Source organism: Leucoraja erinacea, chromosome 1, assembly GCF_028641065.1.
Source record: "Leucoraja erinacea ecotype New England chromosome 1, Leri_hhj_1, whole genome shotgun sequence".
Classification (NCBI taxonomy): Eukaryota; Metazoa; Chordata; class Chondrichthyes; order Rajiformes; family Rajidae; genus Leucoraja; species Leucoraja erinaceus.
The window spans coordinates 147585514-147609056 of NC_073377.1; the positions used below are offsets into that span (position 1 = coordinate 147585514).

At 43.0% G+C, this 23543-nt stretch overlaps 1 protein-coding gene across 1 annotated transcript in view; it reads left to right on the forward strand.

The window, feature by feature from the left end:
• egf (epidermal growth factor) overlaps positions 1-23236 on the forward strand; it is a 119653-nt gene extending 96417 nt beyond the window's left edge. The window contains exons 22-24 of the mRNA XM_055645351.1: positions 2937-3042; positions 19108-19201; positions 20539-23236. Coding sequence (XP_055501326.1) covers positions 2937-3042; positions 19108-19201; positions 20539-20723 — 385 coding nt within the window. The 3' untranslated portion in view covers positions 20724-23236. The remainder of the gene's footprint in view (positions 1-2936; positions 3043-19107; positions 19202-20538) is intronic.
• The last annotated feature ends 307 nt before the right edge of the window (positions 23237-23543 follow it).

The following is a 23543-nucleotide window of genomic DNA, read 5'->3' on the forward strand; positions in this document are numbered from 1 at the left end:
AAATCCCTTTGTCAGGCAGCATCTCTGGAGGATATGGATAGGTAATGTTTTGGGTCGGGCCTATGATTGTATTTAAGGGACAAAAGGTTGGAAAGAGTTGGGGACGGGACAAAGCTTATCAAGTGATAGATGGATGCAAAGTGTGTGTGTGTGTGTGGGGGGGGGGGGGGGGGGGGGGGGTGATTATTATCAGATGGGTGAACACAGATTGGAGATGATAAGGTGAAATCATGGTCAGAAAAAGATCTCAACTGAAATGTCACCAATCCAGGTTGCAGCCTAACCTGCTGAATTACTCCAGCACTTTGCATTTTTTTATATAGCAGCATCAAACCGCCAGTAGTTCCTTCATTGTGTCTTTATTATATTGAACACAGTTTTATATTGGTTCATTGTTAGTAGAACATTAGTCGTGAGTCTGAAACATAGACCCTGATTCTCTCCCCACAGATTTGTCTTAATCTTGAGTATTTTGAGCAATTTTTGTTTTTGTTTTAGATTATCAACATCTGCATTTTTTTCAATGATGCGAGTGATTTGTGCAGTGCCACTCAGCAATGTAATAGGGCTGTACAGCACTGCTAAATCAGGGTCGGTAGGGATTTAAGAGTCTAAAATTCCTTAGGAATTTCTTGGGAGTTCCAGTCTCCCTCCAAGCTTTGACCAACAATCCATGGTCCACACATAAGCCAAAAAAAGGGAAATATTAAGGTAGATTACCAAATGATTTGTCTGAGGGAGGTTTCAATGAATATAACAAAGGGCACCACGATGGAGTTGCTATCTTACAGTGCCAGAGACCCGGGTTTGATCCTGACTACGGTGCTTGTCAGTACGGAGTTTGTTCGTTCTCCCCATGACCTGCGTGGGTTTTCTCTGAGGTTTCCTCCCACACTCCAAAGATGTCCAGGTTTGTAGGCTGATTGGCTTGGTACTAAAATGTATATTGTCCCTAGTATGTGTAGGATAGTAATGTGCGGGGATCGCTTGTCGGCGTGGACTTGGTGGGCCGAAAGGGCCTGTTTCCACGCTGTATCTCCAAAACTAAACTAAACTAAAGGAAGAAGGCGAGTTGCTGCCTCAGAACGCCAGAATCCTGCGTTTGATCCTGGCCTCGGCTGGTGTCTATATGGAATTTGCACGTTCTCCCCGTGACCACGTGGGTTTCCTCCTGGAGCTCTGGTTTCCTCCCACATCCCAATGTGCGTGGATTTGCAGGTTCATTGGCCAGTGTAAAATTGCCCCCCAGTGTGTGGGGAGTGGATGAGACAGTGGGAGAGCATAGAACTAATGTGAACGGGTGATCAATGTTCGGCATGGACTCATTGGGCCTAAGGACTTGTTTCTTTGCTGCATGTTGAAACTAACCTAAACTAAAAAGAAGAATAGAGAGATGATGAAATTAAATATGATATTCAGAAGCCTGTGGCATAGTCAGTGCCACTGTACTGAAATGCAGGATATGTACTTGTAGAGTGCTTACATCCCAGTGCTGGCATGGTGTAGAGATTCCAGAGATGGGGGAAGGTGCAGTCTTTATGTCTAAAATGCCATCATTGCCATCGACGTTAATAAACTCAGCAACTGAGCATCCCTCTAGGAATGCAAATTCCCTATTTCCCAATCTCAGGAATCCAATCCTGCTCCTTAAAAGTCCTGTTCCACTGTACGAGTTCATTCAAGAGTTCTCTCGAGTTTGCCCTGATTCGAACTCGGAGATTTATGGTAATGGCCGCTCGTAGGTATTCTGGGCTCTTGTGGACATTTCTCAACATGTTGAAAAATCTTCACGAGCTTACCGCATTTCCCGAGTACCTGCCGTTAGCGTTACGAGCCGCTAAGAGACGTCCCCAAGCTCCGACGTACATTCTACGTGCTTCCACGAGTTTGAATTTTTTTTAAAGTCGGGAGAGCTCTTGAATGAACTCGTGCAGTGGGACAGGGCTTTAATACACACAGTGTCTTTGTGCTTTCTGCCAGAAGATGACACAAAAACATGTTGCTGCCCTTAATTCATGTGGTTGGATAATGATTAAATGGTTTGACATAAAAAGATGCGGTTAGTTTTGATTGTTTCATTTGACACATTATTCTCAGCCCCATTAGGCTAAGTGTTGCTACCTGTCCTTTGTGTGAGAAAGTGCTTGCTAAATTCATCTGATACAATGCGATATGATCCAATAGAACTATATTTATCCCAGGAGGGAAATTGATTTGCCAAGTCATAAAAACATTAAATACGTAAAACGTGAAATTAAAGTTACGAGTGGAAAGGATTGGGGATGTGCAATGATTTTGGGGTGGGGGTGGGGGGGGGGGGGGGGGGGGGGGGGTAGTCTCTACTCCTGACAGAAGGGGAAGGAGTTGTACAATTTGATAGCCACAGGGAAGAAGGATCTCCTTTGGCGTTCTATGCTGCATCTTGGTGGAACCAGTCTGTAGGTACTCCTCAGGTCATGGAGGGGGTGAGCTGTAGTGTCCTGGATGCTCCTTAGTTTGAGGAGTGTTCCTCTCCTGCTAAAGTCCACCACTAATTCCTTAGTCTTGTTGGTGTTGAGCTGCAGGTGATTCAGCCCACACCACTCAACAAAGTCGTTGACTACACCTCTGTATTCAGCTTCCCTCCCCTCACTGATGCAGCCCACAATTGCAGAGTCATCTGAAAACTTCTGCAGGTAGCAGGAGTCTGAGTTATATCTGATGTCCGAGGTGTAGATGGTGAAAAGGAAGACCATCCCCCTGTGGGGTCCCTGTGTTGCTCGCCACCATGTCCGAGACATTTTAACTATCTCCTATTTATTTGACGATTGTCCCTCATTCTTGGGGGAGACAGCGTTCCTTCTGTCATTTCCCTTTTAACATTGCAAACACCACAGTCATATGACTGCGAATTGTGTATGGGGCTTGGAGAATGACAACAAGCTTTTGTTTATTAGGCAGCCGAAACCTTTGAAGAAGAGCCATTATCCCGAAGAAATAAGTCAAGCGAGCAGCAGCAGCGTTGACAATGCAACTGCAACATCGACAAACAATGAAGAACAGGTAATTTGAATTAAGATGAAAAATGTACAGATAATAAATGATAATGCTCCATCTCTGAATTCCACAGAAGAAGTCTGACTCCCCAGAAAGGGCATAATTTGAAGAACAATTTACAACTAGTTTAAGAGTGAAGGAAGAACATGGCTGAGAGTATTAGGCTCTACGTTTTAGGCCTGTCCCACTTGGCGATTTTCCTCGGCAACTGCCGGCACTATATCAGTGTCACCAAAAGATTTTGAACATTTCAAAATCCAGTGGCGACCAAAAAAAATGTTGCGACACTTGAAAAAACATCGCGCGTCATACGCCTCAACGCCACGTCACCGCCGCATCGCGCTGCAAATTTTTTGGTGCCCTGGTACTTCAGTCAATGATGCTGGCAGTCGGCACAAAAAAATCGCCAAAAATCACCAAGATGAAAATTAAGATTGTTCCTGATATTATTGCAATAAACATGCCAATGCTGGGAAAGTGCTCAGAGAAAAGAAATTTTATTTTTACGTTTTCTCTGCCAAGTTTGGTGTGGTGGTTGAATTCGATTTCACAGGTAAAGGAACGTGTAGAAGTTTTAATTGTACAATGCAGGATAACAACATGGTGGCAAATTCTTTAAAATGGCAATTTGATTTTAATTGTTATATTTTATTAACTTTCGTAATAAGAGTTATTATTCAGAAATTAGATGTATTCCCAAGTAAATATTCTGTAATGTGAATTTAGAAAACACAGAAGTCCAATTGGAGCTCAACAATATCAACATATTATTCATCAACAAGATGTTCAATAGTTACGTTATTGTCGTGTGTACCTAGTTACATTGAATTGGTTTGTGTTCCATGTAGTCCAGTAAAATCATACTGTACATAAGCACAATCATACATAAGTAAAAGTGCACCGATTGTGGTGTAAAATGTAGTAGATTTCTTCTGAGGCAGTACACCAAGAGTCACCATGTTTCTGGTGCTATCTTGTAGCTTTCACCTATCAAGTTTGTAGGGATGTGGACTAAATACGGGCGGGTGGGACAAGTGTAGCTGGGACATGTTTCCCGGTGAGGGCAAGTTGGGCCAAATGGCCTGTTTCCAAACTGTGACTCTCAGTTCTTATAAATATTGAGTTTCATCTTGACTTTAAAGGCCTGTTATCCTGGCTGTGGCACTAGAGCAGAGATGTATGGGTCAGCCTGGTCTGGCGATGCTGTGGGTACCTTCCACCGCCACTCTGCCGCTCCATGCAGTTGTTGCAGGCTGCGCCCCATCTGCACCTTGTCCAACTTCTGGGAGGCTTTCGATCTACGTGACCCCTCAGCTGCAGTGGAGCCTCCAGCAGCCCACTGCACCGACACCTCACTGCAAACGCACCATTATTGCCCCCCGCAGGGACCCATCCACCTTTGTGCACCTCACTTCAGTCGACCATGAAAGGGCGCAGGAGCTGAGCTCACAGACCACTTCCAGGCACTGATCCTCCCCTTCATAGCCCACCATCCACATCCAGAAAGAATATGTCTATATTTTGGGGAGAATATAACAGAAAAGGCAACTCTCACTTATAAATCCTTGAAGGGATAAGATCTCAGCCTTTAAGAAAAAAGAAACCTCAAGCGATAAATACATTTGTTTGTCCTCAGGTTTTTAAAAAAACTTTAGACTTAAGAGATACATCGTGGTAGCAGGCCCTTCGGCCCACCGATTCCACGCTGACCAGAGATTCCTGTACACTCGCACTATCCTACACACTGGAGACAATTTACAAATTTGTCCGAAGCCAATTAACCTACAAACCTGTACATCTTTGGAATGTGGGAGGAAACCGGAGCGCCCGGAGAAACCCCACGTGGTCACAGGGAGAACATACAAATTCCATACAGATGGAACCCGTAGTCAGGATCGGACTGTGGTGCTGTAAGGCAGCAACTCTACAGCTGCGCCACCATGCCGACCCATACTTTGGAATTTCATTCACATTCCTATTTCTCCAAGCGATTGAAGAGGAAACAGCTGTGCAGTGGATGCTTGCAATTCTGTGTGAAGCAAGGGATGATTCTCTATACTTAAATATTATTTAGCACATAAAACCAAAATTCTAATCCAAAATACAAAGACTTAAAATTCTGTATTCCTCTGTGTATTTTTATTCACCATTTTGCTTTGTATTTGTTTTAAATAAATGAGATGAAACCAGCATGGATAATAATGTGCAGGGGATGTGGTAATATTAACGGAGATTTCACTTTACAATAATGAGATTAATATGAATCCCACTGGACATTGGAACATTTGTGGCACCTAAATCATTGCAGTTAACATATGGTTCAATCCATCAAACAACATTGTGGTGCAAAGTTGAGTTGCGACTCCATTTTTGGAAACCAGTTAATTTAGAGTTTGTACATGAGGTTCACAAGTTAGAATATGTAGGCCTTGTATATAATGGCACGTTTCAAAAATCCTTTGTAAATATATCAAGCAACCAGCTTTGGTGATTGTCTGTACTGCTGGAGCCTTAACCAAGGACATCTCTTCAAATGATGGCTGCAAAAAAAGTATTTCTCATATTTTCAATTGGTGGTAACATTTAATGTTGGTGCTACCCAACTTGCACAGTGATTCAGAATCAGAGGAGATTAGATAACAATTAGTAGGATGAAAATCCAACAGGTCGAATATCCTCGACAGGTTCAAGGTGAAGGGGAACAGATTTAATAGGAATCTGAGGGATAACCTTTTCACACAAAGGGTGGTGGGTGTATGGAACAAGCTGTCAGCGGAGGTAGTTGAGGCTGGAACTAAGCCAATGTTTAAGAAACAGTTGGACAGGTACATGGATAGGATAGGTTTGGAGGGATATGGACCAAGCGCAGGCAGGTGGGACTAAGTGTAAAAAATGAAAAATGATTGAAATGATTCAATTAATTGTCATTGTCAGTGTACAGTACAGAGACAACGAAATGCATTAAAATGAAATGATTCAATTTATTGTCATTGTCAGTGTACAGTACAGAGACAACGAAATGCATTTTTAGCATCTCCCTTGAAAGGGAGACACAGGGCGTCGCGGTGTGCCCGCGCCTGCCGCCGTAATTACATTCCATTACAGGCAAAGGTGGGTGAAGTGTCTTGCCCAAGGACACAACGACAGTATGCACTCCAAGCGGGATTTGAACCGGCTACCTTCCGGTCGCCAGCCGAACTCTTAGCCCATTGTGCTATCTGCCGCCTCCCATTGTGCTATCTGCCGCCTCATGTTAAAGTGTAACTTTAACATGTGCGGGCAAGTTGGGCCGAAGGGCCTGTTTCCACTCTGTTTCACTCTATGACAAAAATGGAAACATGAATAGTTTCTTTTAAAGGCAGGTAATTTGTACTCATTCATAGATTGTAGCTATTGCTATCCACCCCTAATCACTGCGACAAAAACACAAAAGCTGGACTGAAGAAGTGTCCCAACACGAAACGCCGGTAAACCATGCTCTCCAAAGATGCTGCCTGACCTGACGAGCCACTCTAGCACTGTGTGTGTTTTTGATCAAGATTCCTGCATTGCAGTTCCTTATATCTACCGAATCGCTCCTAAATTGAATGACTTAATGGCAGTAAAGAGTCAGCCATGTTGGTGGGCATCGACCAGCTGGTAGCAAATTTCCTTCAAATCACTGAATTTAGATACCTTAGCCCCCAGGTGGTATTTAAATCTATACTCACATTTATTAGTCACTATCTCAGGTCTACTATCCAAAGACATAAAACTATGTTGTCAGATTTCAATTTAATAATATCATTCATAATTACATGAGGAAGAACATTCACAGAGAACTGGCCTAGATGATGGGTCTGCACACAGGGAAACCTATTGGTAAATCGCTGCAGTTTTGCCAATAGTTTACTATCAATTGATGGTGCTTTAGAAAGCTTGGCTTCATTTGCTGCTAAGACTGCAGACGATTAAATCTTAGAATGAGGCTGTTCAGATTTATGAAAGCGGATTAATAGCAGAGTTTCAGCTTCCACTCTGTCTAGTTCAGTTCAGTTTAGTTTAGAGCGTGGAAACGGGTCCTTCATCCAATTGAGTTTGCCAATCATTGATCACCCGTTTACACCAGTTCTATGTTATCATATTAGGCCATTCGGTCCATTGTCTACTCCACCATTCAATCATGGCTGATCTATCTCTCCCTCTCAAACCCCGCTACCCTGCCTTCTCTCCATAACCTCTGACACCCGTACTAATCGAGAATCAATCTGTCTCTGCCTTAAAAACATCAATTGGCTTGGCCACCACAGCCTTCTGTGGCAAAGAATTCCACAGATTCACCACCCACTTTCTCATCCCCTCTCTGCACCAACGTTTCTCAACCGGGGTTCCCCAGAACGCTAGGGTTCTGCGAGAGGTCACTAAGGGTTCTGAGAGTGATAAATAGGCTAATCATTTGTAAATGCATTTTTGAGTCATTTTATGCTTAATTTCATATTCGTAATTTTATTATATACGTACGGCATATGTAGCGACGTCTATTTAGCATATTTAGCAACGTCTACACAGCGCCAGTGTGAAATGGTATTTAGTGGTCAGTGAACAGGAGCTGTACATGACGGATTTTTGTTTCATCAAGTGACTCAATCGAGTACAGACGCATGCTAGGCTCCATCAGTCCTGACTGCTTCCTGCCGTGCAGGTACAGTCCCTCATTCACCCGCGTTATTTAGTAATATTTACCCATCATTTAGGGATGTTTTATGGATTTAAAAAATGTAAGTATGTTTATGTTTATTTGTGTTAGTTCATCAAAAGTTTATTTATGTATGTTTTTGTCAGTTTATGAAAAGTTTATGTGTTGTTCTTTTCTTTCTTTTTTTTGCATTTTCAATAAATTTGAGAAAAACATGTTATTTTTTAAACCACTATAATATATCATGTTCGCCTTATGAGCTTATGAAAGAGAAAGAAAGAGATTAATAAAGATATTATAATTTTTAAGTAGGGGTTCCCTGAGATGAAAATTATTTCAAGGTAGATAAAAGTGCTGGAGAAACTTTTCAGCACTTTTGCAGCAGCATCTATGGAGCGAAGGAAATAGGCAATGTTTCGGGCCCGAAAACCTTCTCCAGCATCTGCAGTTCCTTCTTAAAAAAATATTTCAAGGGTTCTGCAAGGGTAAAAAGGTTGAGAAATGCTGCTCAACACACTAGTGGCAATTTCTTACAGAGGCCAATTAACCTACAGACCCCCCAGGTCTCTTGGGAGTGGAGGTGGGGAGGAGTGGTGAAACAAATAGGCACCATACTACAGTGACATTTTGCCAGCAGCACAACAGCTATGGATCAAGTATAACATTTCTGCTACTTATTTGGATAAAATAAATAGCAGAAATTAGCACTGTAACTGACAGCTGCTGGTCCATGTGAATGGATTGGCATTATTGCGATCTCCCGATGACAATGGATCTCTGAAGTTAAGAGAAGATAGACACAAAATGCTGGAGTAACTCAGCGGGGCAGGCAGCATCTCTGGAGAGAAGGAATGGGTGTCGTTTCGGGTCGAGACCCTTCTTCAGACTAAGTGTGTAAGGGATTCCCCGATGGCAGGGTCGGTTTACAAACAAGGCTGCAGCGCAGGTGACCACCACCCCCCCCCCCCCACCCCCCCCCCCCCCCCCCCCCCCCCCCCCCCACCATTCTACTGGCCAATGTACAGTCCTGAGAGAATAAAGTTGAGGACTTAAGGTCAAGGCTGCTTTATCAAAGAGAGCTGAGGGAATGTTGTGTGCTCCGTTTCACAGAGACATGGCTCACCTCCAGCAGCCCAATGGTTTCTCCATCCATCGTATGGGCCCAATGTAGGCATCAGGGAAAGGGAAAGGGAGAGGCGGAGGCATCTACCTTGTGGTCAACTCTTTGCGGTGCTCAGATGTGGCAGTTCTGTTCATCTCCTGCTCTCCGTATCTGGAACACCTGAAGGTGACGTGTTGTCGCTGCTGACTCCCAAGGGAATTCACCTCCATCTTCCTGACCGCAGTCTACATCCCACCCCAGGCAGTAGTTGGTCTAGTAAATGCCATACGACATACCCCAACTCCTTTCCTATCAGAGCCGGGGCTTCATCAAGGCCAGCTTGAAGAAATCTCTCCCAAACTACTACCAGCACATCTCCTGCAGCACCAGAGGATCAAACACCTTGTCCACTGCTATACCACAATCAAAGATGCCTATCACTCCCCTCACCCTCATTTTGTGAAACACAGCCATTCTGCTGTGCTGTTTTTTCCTGCATACAGGCAGCAACTGAAGAGCATCCCCCCAGCAGTGAGGACTGCTCAGAGCTGGTCAGAGGAGGCAGAGGAACAATTCCGGGACTGCTTGCAGTCAGAAGACTGGGTGATGTTCAAGGACTCACCTGAGTGAATGTGCTACAGTTGTTACTAACTTCATAAGGAAATTTGTGAGGAGTGTTTGCCCATGAAAACCATCTCGGCGTTCCCCAACCAGAATCCTTGGATGAACGAGGAAGTCCACAATCTCGGGCATTCAGGTCTGGCGGGGCAGATTCATGGAAGAAGTCGAGATACACTACGAACTTCAACTAAACACCAAACTGCCTTGGTAGCACAAGGGACTTTGGGCTTAGTTGTGATTTGCTCTATACTTTGTATTTTTTCTATTGATAGAACTTTTTTTGTTGTTTGTTTTTGTTTATTATATTATTTGTTGAATATTGTGTTAGAAACCCGTTGTGCTGCCACAAGTAAGAAAACACTCTTGATTCTTGTGGAAACTGAAGCACCTGAGGAAACCCACGAGGTCTCAGGGAGAACGTGAAAAATCCATTCAGACAGCTCCAGAGATCAGGATTGAACCTGGGTCTCTGGCGCACTTTGCCGCCTGTTATTGCAGCTCTTCCAGTATTCGTGTAAAAATACATTCAAGCATACAAAGGAGGTTTCTGTTGAACGTTCGACACAGTTGTGGATGACACATTAAGTGCAGCTTAAAATAAACTCCTAATCGGGGAGACACAATATTGGGCATAGGTTTTAGAGTTAAATGAAAATTTGACTTTTTATTGCAGACTTTTTTTAGGCTTCATCTCAAATTCAAGTTGCCAATATCCGCATTGTTCCAATTCACTCATTTTCATTTAATCATTCGCATTGAATTATTGCTATTTGTTTTATTTATAGGGAAATCCCAGCATCACAGTGGTCTTTTCAACCCTGAGCTGATTAATAAAATTAATTAGGGGAAAAGATTTACATAGAAACATAGAAAATAGGTGCTGGAGTAGGCCATTCGGCCCCTCGAGCCTGCACCGCCATTCAATATGATCATGGCTGATCATCCAACTCGGTATGCTGTACCTGCCTTCTCTCCATGAGACTCCCTGATCCCTTTAGCCACAAGGGCCACATCTAACTCCCTCTTAAATATAGCCAATGAACTGGCCTCAACTACCTTATAATAATAATAATAATAATAATAATAATAATAATAATAATAATAATAATAATAATAAGTTTATTTATATACCACATTTATAGTCAATTTTCATTGACCCCAAAGTGCTTTACATAATTTAAAAATCAGTTCCATACAAAGCATAAAGATGGGTTAACAAAATAAGAAAATGCATAAACAGGACACAACATGTAACATAAACATCCACCACAGCATTCATCACTGTGGTGGAAGGCACAAAAAAGTTTGGCCGTCCTCCTCCATTTCCCACCCCCGTGGACAAGACCAGAGTCCAGAGTTCAGTCCAGGATCGGTCTTTCCTCACCGGAGACCGCGGCTTCAAGATTATGTAGGCCGCAGGCCGGCGGTTGAGATTTAAAGTCCCCGCCACAGCCAGAAGCACCGTAGACTGCAGGGCCGGCGGTCGAAGCTCCCCTCCAGGGGTGATGGTAAGTCCATGCCGGGCCCGCAGTAGAAGTTATCCGCGGGCCGGCAATGGCGGCTTCTTCTTCCCCCGGGTCCCCCACGAGGGATCCGGGCTGTAGACGCCGCCAGCTGGAACCTGATCCCCGCGGCTTCAGGCTGCGACTTCAGGCTGCCGGCTGCCCCGGGCCAGTGAAACGGAGCACTCCCCTCCAGCGAGCCCCAGCGAGGGCTCACCCGCTCCACGCAGAGTCCACGCTGTGCCTGCCGCTGAAGCCCCGGGCACGTCTCCGGGAAAGACCTCGCCGATCCTTGATGGTAGGCCACGGGGGAGGCGACCTGGAAAAAGTCGCCTCTCCATGGAGGAGGCGACCAAAGCGGTTTCCCCCTTACACCACCCACACCACCCCCCACACAAAACACAAAAAACCCCACTAAATACACACTTTAAAACATATTAAAAATAAAAAATAAAATTGAAAGGCTGCCATGGCTGCCGCCAGAACAGCGCCCCCTTCACCATATGTGGCAGAGAATTCCAGAGATTTACCACTCTCTGTGTGAAAAATGTTTTTCTCATCTTGGTCCTTAAAGATTTCCCCCTTATCCTTAAACTGTGACCCCTTGTTCTGGAATAATAGGAATAATCTTAATAGGAATCTGAGGTGTAATAGCGCAGGAATACAACATGCAATGCAACATGGAATGCTGCACATGCAACTTCCTACATGGCTGGTCACATTATACAGGAACAATATAGAAAATCTTGTTTCCCCACTGCACTATCTGGAAAATCAACTCACTCATTCTCAGTGAGCCAGATTTTGCAGTATTTGACATTGGGAGTGTTTTTTAAAAATAACTTTAGGGGCAGCAAAGTGCCACAGCTGATTCCCAGCGGCAGATAACCAGTTCAATCCTGACTCAGGTACTGTCTGTGTGGAGTCTGCGTGTTCTTCCTGTGATCATGTGGGTTTCCACAGGGTGCTCCAGTTTTCTTCCATATTCTAAGGTGTATGGGATTGTAAGTAAATTGGACTCTTTAAAAAAATATTGGTTTGTTGTGAGCGGGGTGGATGCGAAAGTGGGATGACATAGAAATAGTGTGAATGGGTTGGCTTGGACTCGGTGGGCTGAAGGGCCTGTTTCCATGCTGTACCGCAAAACCAAATTTAACAACTCCAATTGCTAATCTTTTTTGTTAGTCATGCAGCTTCCCATCTTGAAATAATATTCTTAATTCATTTAATTGGGTCTTTAAAGAACTACTCACTCCAGGTGACAATGGTTTCATTATTTTCAAAGACGGGACGGTATTGAATTGGCCAAATGGATGCTTAATGTAACTAAACAATTGACTGCATTTTTCACTGACATCACATTACAAGGTCAAGTAACTTTATTCTCAAACTATTTGCTAAGGGTGTGACACAGACTGCAAAAATATTTGAACTGGTTACCTGGATTTTGATCTACTAATGAGTTACCAACAAAACAAGCATTGTTGTACATTTTTACTTCTTCAATTATTGAATGGAAAACTGACCCTATATTTGTAGTAAACTGTAATCTGAACAAAGGTGAAACATGCCCACGGCGGTGGCAAATATTTATCATGCAGGCTTGTTGAATTGAAATGCAGCATCGATCGGCTGCAGTTTCATACACACAAATATCTTTATATACATGATATTAACCTGGCTTGATACGTGCAATTACATCCATATAGTTTTTCTACAATCCAACATTGTTTTATCTTACTTATTTTATCATTCTGCAAATGTAAGGGTACGATGTTATAAATCGTACATTTTCACAAGGAGATTTCCTATCAGCACCTTAATTCTGCCAATTAGTACCTCGTTTATGTGAATCTAATACTCTGCGGGAGCTTACGTTTATTTTCGGTTAGTTTAGTATCGAGATACAGTGTGGAAACAGGCCCTGCAGCCCAGTGAGACTGCACCGACCAATGATCACACGCGCACAAATTAACCTACAAACCTGTACGTCTTTAGAAAGTGGTTGGAAACTGGAGCACCCGGAGAAAACCTACCTGGTCGCAGGTAGAACGTACAAACATTAGCCGAAGTCAGAATCGATCCCGGATCGCTGGCGCTGTAAGGCAGAAACTCTTCCATGTGCCTATCCAAAGCCTCTTAAACACCACTATAGTATCTATCTCCACACCTCTCTGGCAGTGCATTCCACACACCAACCACCTCGGGTGCTAAAAACTTGGCCCGCATTTCTACCCTGGGAATAAGAAATAATAAGGGGAATAGATCACTTGTGGGATTGATGTATAGGCCTCCCCTTAAAATTAACAACACCATAGAACAGAGTACAAAATAATAAATAATAGCAGCTTGCAAAAAAGGTATGGCAATAATCCTGGGGAATTTTAATCCGGATAAACACTAAGGAAATATCAGCAAAGGAAGCCTAGATGATGTGTTCGTGGAGCATTTTAGAGATAGTCACTTAGAACAGGACATACTGTACTAGTATCAAGCAGAGGGCAGGTTCCACTAGACCTGGAATTGTGTAACAAGATGGCTTAATAAACAAGTTCATACAGTAGACACATATGTGCAATATTGATCGTATTATAAATGTTACATTCAGGGAGAGGAGAATGAGCCCAGGATTTTACTTCAAACTAGATCAGAGACATGACACAGAGCACATAAGAGTTAACTTTGCTTTATTTTCTGTGATGCTTTGAATCTTCACTGCTTTTTCTTTGTCGAGCACAGTGGATTGTAATTAATCTGATGGGCTGTAATTGATCCTCACTGAAACTGCCTTGTTATTACAATACATTTATTAAGCCAGGTTAAATATAAGGTCCCACATAGGAGATTAGTGGGCAAAATTAGGGCACATGGTATTGGGGGTTGAGTGCTGACATGGATAGAACATTGGTTTGCAGACAGGAAACAAAGAGTAGGGATTAACGGGTCGCTTTCGAAATGGCAGGCAGTGACTAGTGGGGTTCCGCAAGGCTCGGTGCTGGGACTGCAGCTATTTACAATATACATCAATGATTTGGATGGAGGGATTCAAAGTAACATTAGCAAATTTGCAGATGACACAAAGCTGGGTGGCAGTGTGAACTGTGAGGAGGGTGCTATGAGAATGCAGGGTGACTTGGACAGGTTGGGGGAGTGGGCAGATGCATGACAGATGAAGTTTAGTATGGATAAATGTGAGGTTATCCACTTTGGTATCAAAAACAGGAAGGCAGATTACTATCTAAATGGCGTTGATGGGAAAAGGAGAAATACAACGTGATCTGGGGGTCCTTGTTCATCAGTCTATGAAAGTAAGCATGCAGGTACAGCAGGCAGTGAAGAAAGCGAATGGCATGTTGGCCTTTATAACAAGAGGAGTCGAGAATAGGAGCAAAGAGGTCCTTCTGCAGTTGTACAGGGCCCTAGTGAGACCACACCTGGAGTATTGTGTGCAGTTTTGGTCCCTTAATTTGAGGAAGGACATTCTTGCTATTGAGGGAGTGCAGCGTAGGTTTACAAGGTTCATTCCTGGGATGGCGGGACTGTCATATGCTGAGAGAATGGAGCGGCTGGGCTTGTACACTCTGGAGTTTAGAAGGATGAGAGGGGATCTTATTGAAACATATAAGATTGTTAAGGGTTTGAACACGCTAGAGGCAGGAAACATGTTCCTGATGTTGGGGGAGACCAGAACCAGGGGCCATCCCGGGAGTTAACCTTGTAAACCTACACTGCACTCCCTCAAGAATGATACAAATCCACTAATTAGCTAATTGCTTGCTGTGATCACAAAGTAACTTTATTCTAATGGAACTAAAAATCAAAAAAACTTGCATTTTGCTACCGAGGATAGACAAAAAGTGCTGGAGTAACTCAGCAGGACAGGCAACATCTCTAGAGAAAAACGATGGGTGATGTTTTCAGGCCGAGAACCTTCTTCAGACTCAGATTTTGCTACCACACTTTTCATTGTCACGTAGAATGAAAGTTATCTCCAAAATTCAATTGGCATTAATGTTAGTATCTTCTCAGTGAAAACAATAAGTTTAGTGCAAGAAACGAGCTTTTTGGCATAACCCAGGAGATTTTGTAACACATGCGTTTAATCAGCCACTAAATATGACAGAGCTGTTTTCATTAACATTATGCATGTTAAAATCCACCTTCATTTTAACCCTCCATTTCCATTTATATCACACAGAAGCACGTTAATCCATCATTACTCATCTAAACAAATGTGTAGGGTACAAAAAGCTGGAGTAACTCAGCGGGACAGGCAGCGTCTCTGGAGAGAGGTGACGTTTCGGGTTGAGACCCATCTTCAGAATGGATATCTCTTTCCTTTCAGCCCCAAACTTGATCTGCACTCCCACACTTTGCCTGCAGTCATTCATCAGGAACATTTTGTATATTGTATGAAATCCTTCCGAAATTATTTGGTTGTCTTTGATGTCTTGATAGCCTGTGAAAAGGAACAGCATGGGTGCAAACAAACTGAGAAATCATAAATAAGCAACAAGATGAACTGTTGATGACAGAGGTTACACAAAAAAGCTGGAGAAACTCAGCGGGTGCAGCAGCATCTATGGAGCGAAGGAAATAGGCAACGTTTCGGGCCGAAACCCTTCTTCAGACTTTCGGCCCGAAACGTTGCCTATTTCCTTCGCTCCATAGATGCTGCTGCACCCGCTGAGTTTCTCCAGCTTTTTTGTGTAACCTTCGATTCTCCAGCATCTGCAGTTCCCTCTTAAACATGTTGATGACAGAGATTGGCTTGATTTTCCAGCATCATTGACTTTTCACACAGCTACATGGAGTAAATAACAGCACGGCGGCAAAGTGGTAGAGTTGCTGTCTTACACCCTTACAGCGCCAGACACCTGGGTTTGATCCCGAGCACAGGTACTGTGTGTATGGAGCGTGTACATTCTCCCCGTGGCCGCGTGGGGTTTCTCCGAGATCTTCGGTTTCTTCCCACACTCCAAAGACGTACAGGTACATAGGTTAATTGGCTTGGTATAAATGTAATTCGTCCTTAGTAGTGTAGGATAGTGTTAATGTGCGGGGATCGCTGGTTGGCGCAGACTCGGTGGGCCGAAGGGCCTGTTTCTGCAGTGTATCTCTAAACTACAAACCAAGTGGTGGTCAGTGATTTCAACGTATGGGTAGTAAAGCAGAGAGAGTTTGTCTTGGCTTCTCTAATGTTTCCTGGAGTCCAGTAGTGATCACACGTGGTAATAACGGAACATGCTGGAAAAACACAGAAGGTCAGGCAGAAAATATGAAAGGAGAAACAGACTATGAGATGCTGCGAGCATTGATTTAGCTTAGTGTATTATTGTTACCTATACTGAGGTATAGTGAAACACTTTTGTTTGCGTGCTATATAGTCGGGGAAAAGACTATTCATGAATACAATCAAACCATCCCCAGTGTACAGATGGAGGATAAAGGGTACGGCACTCAGTACAAGATAGAACAATGAAGTCCAGTTAGAGTGTGGTCCTCACCTCCCATCTACCTCATTGAAGAATTTTGAACTATCTTAAATTGGACTTCAATGTTATGTCCATGTTTATGTTGTGAGCGAAGGTAGACACAAAATTATTGGAGTAACTCAGCGGGACAGGCAGCATCTCTGGAGAGAAGGAATGGGTGACCCTTCCAGTTCAGACTTTTCTTCAGTGTGTTGTGAGCCACTGGATGCTATTTCTCACCTGTTGCTTTCTTTGTCCATTGGTGCATTCGGCCCCACGAAAACATGTGCAAACATGCAGTCAGTTTTACGAGAGGATTCTAACCCGTAGCATCCACTAACAATGTTCGATGTGATAACATTTCTGGATTAAACTTTATCCCTTGAATTCTGTCAAAGCACCCAACCCTCGATATTCTCCATGATACTGCCATGAACTGAAAGTTATCTTGAGGGGGGATCTTATAGAAACTTACAAAATTCTTAAGGGGTTGGACAGGCTAGATGCAGGAAGATTGTTCCCGATGTTGGGGAAGTCCAGGACAAGGGATCACAGTTTAAGGATAAAGGGGAAATCCTTTGGGACCGAGATGAGAAAAGCATTTTTCACACAGAGAGTGGTGAATCTCTGGAACTCTCTGCCACAGAAGGTAGTTGAGGCCAGTTCATTGACTATATTTAAGAGGGAGTTAGATGTGGCCCTTGTGGCTAAAGGGATCAGGGGGTATAGAGAGTGCAGGTGGTACAGGATACTGAGTTGGATGATCAGCCATGATCATATTGAATGGCGGTGCAGGCTCGAAAGGCCGAATGGCCTACTCCTGCACCTATTTTTCAATGTTTCTATGTTTCTATATGAAACCATTCGATCCACACCAAAGTCTGTACTGGAGGAAAAAAAAGACTCCAATAAAACTGTAGGATTTTTTAAGAGTCTGTAATTTTATTTTGTGAGCAGTTATAAACTGCTTGAGCTTTGCTCTCAACTTTGACTATCTCGGTGGCACTTTTTCACTAATCACTTCCAGGTGCCTATTTGTGCCATATAATTTATAATAGGACAGAGAATTCTTTGTTCGTTAAACAACGTAGAGTGTAGAATAGCTAACATCAGAGGGAAACATTTATTGGGCCACTGTTCTTGCAAACAATTTAATACTGTGTTTACCTTGTGTAACTTGGCCTTTGTGCAATTGACAAACTCAAATTTTAGATTTTGTTTTTCCTAATTGTCGGACAGCAGTCTGGCGACATGCCAGATTGATCAGCTGTATTTTTGAAAATCACTCGGTTTATTTGCTCCGAGATCCCTCCACAGCGTTTTTTTTAAATCATTTTGGCCAAAAATTTACAAACAGAGAAATTCATCATTGGTCCTTGGCACCAAACACAAATAAGCCTGCCGGATGCCAATTGCACTCACCTTCTGCAAAGGTGCAGAGTATAGAGTCATATAGAGTAGTTATAGAGTCATAGAGACATGCAGCATGGAAACTGGCCCTTTGGCCCAACGTGCCCATGCTAACCAAGATGCCCATATGCAGTAGTCCCACCTACCTGCATTCGGCCCATATCTCTCGTATTATATTGCTCTGAATAACTCATATCCATGTACCTGTGCATTTGTCTTTTGTTCCCGATGTTGGAGGAGTCCAGAACCAGGAGCCACTGTTTAAGAATAAGGGGTAAGCTATTTAGAACAGAGGTGAGGAAAAAACTTTTTTACCCAGAGAGTTGTGAATCTGTGGAATTCTCTGCCTCAGTGGAGGCCGGTTCTCTGGATGCTTTCAAGAGCGAATTAGATAGAGCTCTTAAATATAGTGGAGTCAAGGGATATGGGGAAAGGCCAGGAATGGGGTACTGATTGTGGATGATCAGCCATGATCACAGTCAATGGCGGTGCTGGCTTGAAGGGCCGAAAGGCCTACACCTGCACCTATTGTCTATTGTCTATTGTTTAAATGTTATAATACTGGCCTCAACTACCTCTGATCATTCAGCACAACACCTTAGTTTTCGTGCACTTTTGGAACCTGGATTTCACGGGTAAAGCCAGCATTTATTGCACATCCCAATATTCCCCTACAGAGGTGGTGAGGAGTGCTGAAGTCCTGCTCATTATGGTGCACTCATAATGTTGCTGAGTTGGGAGTTCCAGGATACAGACCGTTTGCCAATGAAGGAGATGCAAGGAGGAAGCACAGCTCCTCAATACAACTAGAGCAGCACCTTCCCCTTCAAAATGTTTCCTTTCAGCCTCCATCCCAATATCTATTCACTAGAGTAATAACATTTAATAACCCCCTTCCAATATAACTCTTATCCTATTCTATGATTATACAAGAAAAATGATTAGATTAGATGGCTCATGTGAAATTTCAGTGTAAACATAAAGTGCATGTGGTCTAAAGATGGGCCCTGCCCTGAAGTATCACGTATCTATGTTCTCCAGGGATGCTGCCTGACCCACCGATTCACTCCAACACCTTGTGTCTTTTTTGATAAACCACTACCTTCAATTCCTTGTGTCTACATGAACATGTAGCCTCACTACTTGCCTAACTGATCAATGCTTATCGATCATGAGTACTAGTCTGTTCTAGTTGAACCTTTATGAATCTCTGGTCTCTATCAAATTATATCTGATGTATCTTAATGGATTAATTTTTTTAATATAACTGCTCCATTAATTTTCCAGTCTTACACCGGAGTGGAATCTAATTGGAAGTTTCGAGACACAACCCTGGTCCGTATTATTGCAATTGAAACTCATGACTTTGCCACTGAATCAGGTTGGAGGAACTTTTCTCTATGTTGGAATTTTATATAAGATTTTTAGTGTGGGATTAATTCTCTTTCTAGGTTTCAACTCATCATATTTTAACCTAACAATCATTTTTAATCTATTAATATATTATATTTTTTTGTTTTATTGATATTGATGGAGATATAAAGTGTAGACTTTCTTTGCAGTAGTATAATGAAATATAATGTAATATAATATAATATCTCATGCTGGATTACAAGAAACTGGATTTTTTTTCCTAAAATAATAATTACATTTCCATGTTCACTTTGAGATTTGTAACATCCATTCAAATTTTTGCACCATATATTGTACTACCAAACCACTTGAGATTCTTTGCAGTGAATAAATTAATGTAGCATACAGGGCCTGTCCCACGAGTATGCGACCTGCATGCGGCAAGCGCGACCTAAAGGGCCTGTCCCACGACTGCATGCGGCAAGCGTGACCAAACCAGAAGCGGGGGCCGCGCGGAGGTCGAGTGAGTGACATGAAGTTCGAGCGAAGTCTGCGGGAAGTTCGTGAGTGACATACGGCGTCGAGGCGGCTGCAGGCCGGCAGGCCGTTGCCGCGCCGAATTTTTGAACACGGTCAGTTTTTCGGAGCCCCACGCAATGTCGGGACCAGCTCCGCACAACTCCATACGGCTCCGGCGATCGAAATGGGACCGGCCCCGCGAGACCCTACGGCTTAAGCGACCACGTTAGGTCACGCTTCCACATGGAGTCGCATGCTCAAGGGACAGGCCCTTTAGGTCGCGCTTGCCGCATGCAGGTGGCATGCTCGTGGGACAGGCCCTTTACTAAAACATAGAGGTGAATGAATGAATGAATGTATGAATGAATGAATATGTTTATTGGCCAAGTATGTACACATACAAGGAATTTGCCTTGGTGCTCTGCTTACAAGTAACAACACAACATACACTAAACAATTAAGAATAAAACATAATATATAAAAACAATGTAACTGTTATTTCCAGAGCAATTCAAAAGCCCCAAGCCCATTTCTATGCACAGTTGTAAAATTAACAGCAGAATGTACACTTTGAACCTGCCATTTTTAAATCCAAATTTAATGCCACCATATAATTATTGCCTTTCATCAAATGTAATCAAGATCCCTAATTGTTATTCACTTTCTATTTATATGCAAATTGATAACATTCCTGGGAGTAGTTCTATTTTATATTTGACATTGAAGATTATTCCAATTCAACATTATTACAAACTTCAATAAAATAATAGTTAAAACAAAAAAGAACTGGATTGTTGTGCATCATTCAAAATTATTTTAAATGTATTTATTTTTATTTTTTACCAGTGGAATGTGCCATACCTGCTGCATGCCGGGATGGAACTGGTTGTAATTTAAGGGAGATGGGAAGCCAATGTTTCGACCAACAACTGCCGTACCATCACGTGAAAGAGATGACAACATATCCGAGCAGCCTTCCTCTCAAGATACCAACTACCGCAAGAGACCAACTTTGGCAAGGGTCAGAGTGACCTCATAGAACAATGGACCTAGGACATTTACTTCAGAATTAACCAGTGAGGATAGAGAGTCTTCCTGAAGTCAAAGAATAAATTTGTTGATTGCATTCATGTTGGTAAAATTAAATCCATGGAATATCATCTTTAGGACTGTCCCAATGTTTCTGCTGCAATTATTTTCCTGCATTTACCACTGAGCCTGTCAATTTATACAGCCTTCTCAATTTATGAGCCTCTCATCTGTTTTTGAACACTTTTAGGTAAAGTGCATTTATTCCACCAGATGGCCACACTGTTGCTGAAATTGTTCACTATTGAACTGAAGTTCCAAGTATAATAATTCAAATGTTCCTGGGGACAAAGTGTGTGAACAAGGAGATGGTTTGCTGTGCTACAGAGCAATGGGGGTGGAGATAAAAGTAGAAAATGACAGAAACATTCGACAGGTCAGACAGCATCAGTGGAAAAAGAAGCCAAACCATTGTTTCAGGTCAAAGACCCTGTGTCAGAATGGGATTGGGGAGATTAGTCAACATTAGCTTGTAAAAGTACTTGTGGTTGCCGCTACCTCAAAGAAATATCATCCATTGCAATTCAAATATGTACAGAGAGGTGATGACTGGATACGTTGAAGTAATCTTTCATTTTGATTGCTCGTTGTGGAGATCGCTGCATTACCACCAGTAGTTTGAAGAGTTGTGAATCAGATTCAGATTCAGATTCAATTTTAATTGTCATTGTCAGTGTACAGTACAGAGACAACGAAATGCATTTAGCATCTCCCTTGAAGAGCGACATAGCAAACGATTTGAATAAAAAATAATAAGTGTCCGGGGGGGGGGGGGGGGTGGTGATTGGCAGTCCTTAAGTATATCAAAACTTTAGGGCAACACTGTGGTGCAGCAGTAGAACGTCTGCCTCTCAGCGCCAGAGACCCGGGCGCTGATTGGCAGTCACCGAGGTACGTTGTTGAGTAGAGTGACAGCCGCCGGAAAGAAGCTGTTCCTCGACCTGCTGGTTCGGCAACGGAGAGACCTGTAGCGCCTCCCGGATGGTAGGAGGGTAAACAGTCCATGGTTGGGGTGAGAGCAGTCCTTGGCGATGCTGAGCGCCCTCCGCAGACAGCGCTTGCTTTGGACAGACTCAATGGAGGGGAGCGTGGAACCGGTGATGCGTTGGGCAATTTTCACCACCCTCTGCAATGAATCGGGCTTATCCCACCAGAGATGAGTGTTCCTCACCGACAGTTTCCCTCTTTACACGAGTAAAATCACAAAAGACCAATTTTTGGTTTTAGTGAAGATTTTTATTCAATGGCGTGATCAGTGAACACATGATTCCACACTTACAAATTGTATAATGGCTCATTATGGTTGTATTGCTCGGTTATAAAAGTCAAGTTTATAGATGGACTCTGAGCAGTGCTATACGTTAGCTCATGGTTTTAATGCAGGCAGCATTTTGATATTGTACTGTTTATCGTGCTGATCGGAACCACCACTGTCATTCTGCAGTCAAGGATAGAGGAGCCCTGTGCAAACAAGTTTAAGTACAGAGCTGCTGTGAAGAAGGAAGTAAAGTTTTAACATTAACCACAAAATGAAACATGCCGGGCAAGAGTCCACTTGGGATATGCTGGATAGGCCTCAAAGAGCTTTGCTGCTATGAACATTCATAATAAACTTTCTCATTAAGGGGGAAGATTTTTTTTCAATGCAGCTTGTTAAAAGATTATATCGCCTGGCAAACAAGTTTAATGTTTAAGGTTACATTGAGGAAATTTTTCCAAGTGGACCTACATCTAAATTTAGTCTTTCAAACAGCTGATGGCAACTGTCATGGAAATGACTGCAGCACTTTCGAAAGCAGAGGATAACATTAGACAGATTCCTAACCTGGATCAGGGCCCAAAATTCTATTCAGGGCCATAAGTTCCAATTGTTCTGACGGATGGATCTATTAGCTTACACCAGTTTCCTTTCCTCTACTCTTGCAGGGCATTTCCTTGGTGACATGAATTATGTCACACTTTACTGAAAACGCGTAAAAACCCCCAATGCCAAGAAAGTAAAAGTTCGAGAGTTCAAGAGGGTTTATTTGTCGTTTGAAATGACTACATGCTGCAGCTTCACAGACATTGGATGTCACCACAATAATAAGAAATATGCAATAAATTAGCAGCTATTCCAAGAAAACCAAATTGTGAGACCAAAGTACGTAGAACTACAATATTAGTGCAAAGTTCATAATGGTTGGTGTTGAGACATGGTTGTTGGTAGGATCGTGCAGGATGGTTCAAGAAACTAATGACTGGTTTGAAGGAGTTGTTCTTGATCCAGAAGGTAACAATTCTCAGGCTCCTGTAACTTCTTCCTGATGGTAGCACTGGGAAAAAAGCATGGCTATGATCGTGTGGGTGTCTGATGGTATTAGCTGCCTTCTAGAGGCAGCACTACCAGTCAAAGCCTTTGATGGTGGGGAGATCAGTATCCATGTGTGTAGAGATCAGTATCGACGTCGTGCGCACTGCCTTGACGGTTTCATCGCAGCAAACCAATGCCGGACACAAAATCTTGACGGAGTAACGTCAACCGATCAAGCAGCCCTCAGAGAAACCTTTGAACTTCGACGTCAAAACGTCAACCTATTCCTTTTCTCCAGAGCTGCAGGTTTGGCCACGCTTGAGTTATCCAGGTATTTTGTATCTGAGTACAGTATCCAAGATGGACTGTGTAATGTCAACTACCTTCTACATTCTTGAGCATTTGAATTATCAAGCAAGGTTGTGATGCAACCAATCAGCAGTTTCTCCAGCTGGAGAAGTTCGACAGG